The 6,000-nt window shown below is 37.3% G+C and overlaps 1 protein-coding gene across 1 annotated transcript in view; it reads left to right on the forward strand.

The window, feature by feature from the left end:
* Nucleotides 1-5,207, forward strand: part of ARHGAP15 (Rho GTPase activating protein 15) — a 563,492-nt gene extending 558,285 nt beyond the window's left edge. Inside the window, exon 13 of the mRNA XM_063076301.1 lies at nucleotides 5,024-5,207. Within this exon, the coding sequence (XP_062932371.1) occupies nucleotides 5,024-5,207 (184 nt within the window). The remainder of the gene's footprint in view (nucleotides 1-5,023) is intronic.
* The last annotated feature ends 793 nt before the right edge of the window (nucleotides 5,208-6,000 follow it).

Below are 6,000 nucleotides of genomic sequence, written 5' to 3' on the forward strand. Positions count from 1 at the left end.
CAACTCTTAATGTTAAAGGCTTAAATTCCCCAATTAAAAGACACAGACTGGCTGACTGGATCAAAAAGCAGGACCCAATTATATGCTGCCTACAAGAGACCCACCTCACCCATAAAGATTCACACAGACTAAGAGTGAAAGGATGGAAAAAGATTTACCATGCAAACAGAAAAGAAAAACGAGCAGGAGTGGCTATTCTTATATCTGACAAAATAGACTTTAAACTAAAAACCATAAAAAGAGACAATGAGGGACACTACTTAATGATAAAAGGACTGATCCATCAAGAAGACATAACAATCATAAATATGTACGCACCCAATGTTGGAGCAGCCAGATTTATAAAACAAACTCTATTAGACCTAAAGAAGGAAATAGACACTAATACCATAATAGCAGGGGACCTGAACACTCCACTGTCAATATTAGACAGATCATCTAGGCAAAGAATCAGTAGAGAAACACAAGATCTAAACAAGACTCTAGACCAATTGGAATTGGCAGATATCTACAGAACATTCCACCCAACAACCTCAGAATATTCATTCTTCTCATCAGCACATGGATCATTCTCCAGGATAGATCACATATTAGGTCACAAATCAAGTCTCAATAAATTCAAAAAAATTGGAATTATCCCATGTATCTTCTCAGACCACAATGGATTAAAACTAGAAATTAATAACAAACAAAACTCTGGAAACTATGCAAACACATGGAAATTAAACAGCATTCTACTTAATGACATATGGGTCCAAGAAGAAATCAAGCAGGAAATCAAAAAGTTTATTGAAACTAATGAAAACAATGATACATCATACCAAAACCTGTGGGATACTGCAAAAGCAGTATTGAGGGGAAAATTTATTGCATTAAATGCTCACTTCAGAAGAATGGAAAGATGGCAAGTGAACAACCTAACACTTCACCTTAAAGAACTAGAAAAACAAGAACAATCCAATCCTAAAGTTAGCAGACGGAAAGAAATCATTAAGATCAGAGCAGAACTGAATGAAATTGAAAACCAAAAAACAATTCAAAAGATCAACGAATCAAAAAGTTGGTTTTTTGAAAAGATAAATAAAATTGACAAACCATTAGCATGGCTAACAAAAAAAAGAAGAGAGAAGACTCAAATAACAAAAATTAGAAATGAAAAAGGCGATATTACAACTGATTCATCTGAAATACAAGGAATCATTCGAGACTACTATAAACAACTATACGCCAACAAATTTGAAAATCTGGAGGAAATGGATAAATTTCTGGACACACACAAGCTCCCAAAACTGAACCGTGAAGACGTAGAAAATTTGAACAGACCAATAACAATAAAGGAGATTGAAGCTGTTATCAGAAGGCTCCCAACAAAGAAAAGCCCAGGACCAGATGGATTCACAGCAGAATTTTACCAAACATTCAAAGAGGAATTGACACCGATTCTTTACAAACTATTCCAAAAGATTGAAACGGACGCAAATCTCCCAAACTCATTCTATGAAGCAAACATCATCCTGATACCAAAACCAGGTAAAGATATAACCAAAAAAGAAAACTACAGGCCGATATCCTTGATGAATATAGATGCAAAAATCCTCACTAAAATACTAGCAAACAGAATACAGGAACACATACGAAAAATTATTCATCATGATCAAGTGGGATTCATCCCAGGGATGCAAGGTTGGTTCAACATACGCAAATCAATAAATGTGATACACCATATTAATAAACTCAAACACCAGGACCATATGATCATCTCTATAGATGCTGAAAAAGCATTTGATAAAGTTCAGCACTCATTCATGACAAAGACCCTCTATAAGTTAGGTATAGAGGGAAAGTATCTCAACATAACTAAAGCCATATATGACAAACCCACTGCCAATATCATCCTGAATGGGGAAAAGCTGAAAGCTTTTCCTTTAAGAACAGGCACTAGACAAGGATGCCCACTCTCACCACTCCTATTCAACATAGTGTTGGAAGTACTAGCCAGAGCAATCAGAGAAGAGAAGGAAATAAAGGGCATCCAGATTGGAAAAGATGAAGTCAAACTGTCCCTGTTTGCAGATGACATGATCCTATATATCGAACAGCCTAAAACCTCTACAAAAAAACTGTTGGAATTGATAAATGATTTCAGCACAGTAGCAGGATACAAAATCAACACACAAAAATCAGTAGCATTTCTTTTCTCCAATAGTGAACATGCAGAAGGAGAAATCAAGAAAGCCTGCCCATTTACAATAGCCACCAAAAAAATAAAATACTTAGGAATTGAGTTAACCAAGGAGGTGAAAAATCTCTATAATGAGAACTACAAACCACTGCTGAGAGAAATTAGAGAGGATACAAGAAGATGGAAAGATATTCCATGCTCTTGGATTGGAAGAATCAACATAGTGAAAATGTCCATACTACCCAAAGTGATATACAAATTCAATGCAATCCCCATCAAAATTCCAAAGACATTTTTCTCAGAAATGGAAAAAACTATTCAGACATTTATATGGAACAATAAAAGACCACGAATAGCCAAAGCAATGCTCAGCAAAAAAAATAAAGCTGGAGGCATAACACTACCTGACTTTAAGCTATACTACAAAGCTATAATAACCAAAACAGTATGGTACTGGCATAAAAACAGACACACTGACCAATGGAATAGAATAGAGAATCCAGAAATCAACCCACACACTTACTGCCATCTGATCTTTGACAAAGGCACCAAGCCTATTCACTGGGGAAGGGACTGCCTCTTCAGCAAGTGGTGTTGGGATAACTGGATATCGATATGCAGGAGAATGAAACTAGATCCATACCTCTCACCGTATACTAAAATCAACTCAAAATGGATTAAGGATTTAAATATACACCCTGAGACAATAAAACTTCTTAAAGAAAACATAGGGGAAACACTTCAGGAAATAGGACTGGGCACAGACTTCATGAATACGACCCCAAAAGCACGGGCAACCAAAGGAAAAATAAACAAATGGGATTATATCAAACTAAAAAGCTTCTGCACAGCAAAAGAAACAATTAAAAGAGTTAAAAGACAACCAACAGAGTGGGAGAAAATATTTGCAAAATATACATCTGACAAAGGATTAATATCCAGAATATATAAGGAACTCAAACAACTTTACAAGAAGAAAACAAGCAACCCAATTAAAAAATGGGCAAAAGAGCTAAGTAGGCATTTCTCTAAGGAAGATATACAAATGGCCAACAGACATATGAAAAAATGCTCAACATCACTCAGCATCCGGGAAATGCAAATCAAAACCACATTGAGATACCATCTAACCCCAGTTAGGATGGCTAAAATCCAAAAGACTATGAACGATAAATGCTGGCGAGGCTGCGGAGAAAAAGGAACTCTCATACATTGTTGGTGGGACTGCAAAATGGTGCAGCCTCTATGGAAAATGGTATGGAGGTTCCTTAAACAATTGCAAATAGATCTACCATACGACCCAGCCATCCCACCGTTGGGAATATACCCAGAGGAATGGAAATCATCAAGTCAAAGGTATACCTGTTCCCCAATGTTCATCGCAGCACTCTTTACAATAGCCAAGAGTTGGAACCAGCCCAAATGCCCATCATCAGATGAGTGGATACGGAAAATGTGGTACATCTACACAATGGAATACTACTCAGCTATAAAAACGAATGAAATACTGCCATTTGCAACAACATGGATGGACCTTGAGAGAATTATATTAAGTGAAACAAGTCAGGCACAGAAAGAGAAATACCACATGTTCTCACTTATTGGAGGGAGCTAAACATTAATATATAAATTCACACACACACATACACACACACACACACAAATCGGGGGGGGGAGGGAAGAAGATATAACAACCACAATTACTTGAAGTTGATACAACAAGCAAACAGAAAGGACATTGTTGGGGGGGAGGGGGGGAGGGAGAAGGGAGGGAGGTTTTGGTGATGGGGAGCATTAATCAGCTACAATGTATATCGACAAAATAAAATTAAAAAAAAAAAATTACTTAGAACAATAATTCATTATTATCAATATTGGTCAAGTACATTTTGAGGAACATGTTACATGCCATGACCTGGTGCTGTGTGCAGGTACAAGTCAGTGCACATGGGGCTCTGATCCTTCCCAGTCTCTTTTAGGAGAGGGAAGTCATGGCCGCTTGATCGTGGAGTGGTACTTTAGAGATTTGGGTTTGTGAAGGGGTAGAAATAAAGCAAGTCTTCCTGCCTCCTCTGATTCAGAACTACATAGCACCATGTAGGTCAAAAAACAAGAGTCTTCTAAAGTCCAATTCAGCAATGGTGCATGCTGAGCTCTGAGGCTACAGACCCATGGTCTTGGAGTAAAGTGGTCCTTTGCCTTGCATTACTCTCTTCACTCATATTTCCCTTGGGTTGGGATTTCTGGTAGAGTACGGGTTTCAGTATTTCTTAGCAACCTGTCCTTCCACACGCTATCCTTTGTTCTTTAAGATCACTTAAAACCTCTCTCTTCTGAATTTTAATATAAAACCAAGTAGACTTCAGTTGTAAGAATAAGCACTACTTTTTTAAGTCTCAATTTTTAGGATGGGGCTTTATTTTCTTTTTAGGAGTGCTGTGTTGAAACAGGCAAGGCATTACCATTAATAAAACCACATCTTAATGTCCCATTGGTATTCCAGCTCTCCATATAGTCCTCACCCAAGCAAACATTTCTTTGATTCCAATGGGACTCTTTTCCTGTGCAAATGCTACAGGATTTTGCATTTTATTGAGCCATGAACGAAATTGGCTGTCCAAATGAATGGAGACACTTAGAATTTTGTTGGATGAGGCAATGTATTTTTCCCCAACAGTCATAGGTTCTATTTCCATATAGTAAAGCATGAAGGGTAGAAGATGAACTAGTGTTGTAAAGTAGTTGTTTTTCCTGAGTGAGAAAATTGTTTTATAATTCCAAACTAGCCACAATTTCACTTTAAACTATAATAGAATTTTTTTTCCCTCTGTCTCTCCACAGGATAGTGGCCAAAGCTTCCAAGAACCTCATGTCCACGCAAAGCTTAGGGATTGTATTTGGACCCACCCTCCTGCGAGCTGAAAATGACACAGGGAACATGGCCGTACACATGGTATACCAAAACCAGATAGCCGAGCTCATGCTGAGCGAGTATGATAACATCTTCAGCTCCAAGGAAGACTGACAAACAAGACAAGTTACTGAATATGTTCACATCTGTCTTGATGCCTAATATTTTTACATTTCTGTAAACATATTTCTGAAATATTTTTTTCCTTTCAAGTGACAGATGCCTCATTTTGTGAAAACTTAACGATGATTTTGTGTTTAAGTTCCAAACATTTGAATAAAATAATTGACAATATTTGCCTATATGTGTTCTACATTAACCCCTTTGGTGCTGTTCCTTCTAGCACTTCCAGGAGCATATCATGCATGCCTCATGCTATTAAGTAACAAGCAGAGTACAGCACATATCCAAAAATTGCTTTCTTGCTGCTCCAGGGCATTGAGTGTGTGGCTGTGTATGTGTCGGTGTGTGAGTGTGACTGTGGGTACATGTACACACATGTGCCTTCTCACAATCCACACTGCCTCAAGCATGTTCCCATACTCCCGTGTGTGTGAAGGTACAGCCAAAAACGGTGGGAAGACAGAAGCTAATAATTTTAAAATAGAATGAAGGAGATCAGGTTCTCAACTAAAACAGATATATTTCATCTTTCAAGAACATTTTTATACTTATAAATATAGTCCAGCTCTTCTCAGTGCTATATGTTGAAATTTATAAATACAACACGTTGAATGGCAATTTTTCTGAAGAAAAATGACAGTTCAAAACATTTGCCACTGGATATGTTTTTTGATAAATACTATTTGCAGCCCCATAAACATACTATCTTGTAAATTAGAAACAAAATTAGTGCCCTGTAATTTTGATCTCTATATTATACAGGAGTTGCATGACTGCTCATTTT

Source organism: Cynocephalus volans, chromosome 1 (assembly GCF_027409185.1).
Source record: "Cynocephalus volans isolate mCynVol1 chromosome 1, mCynVol1.pri, whole genome shotgun sequence".
NCBI lineage: Eukaryota > Metazoa > Chordata > Mammalia > Dermoptera > Cynocephalidae > Cynocephalus > Cynocephalus volans.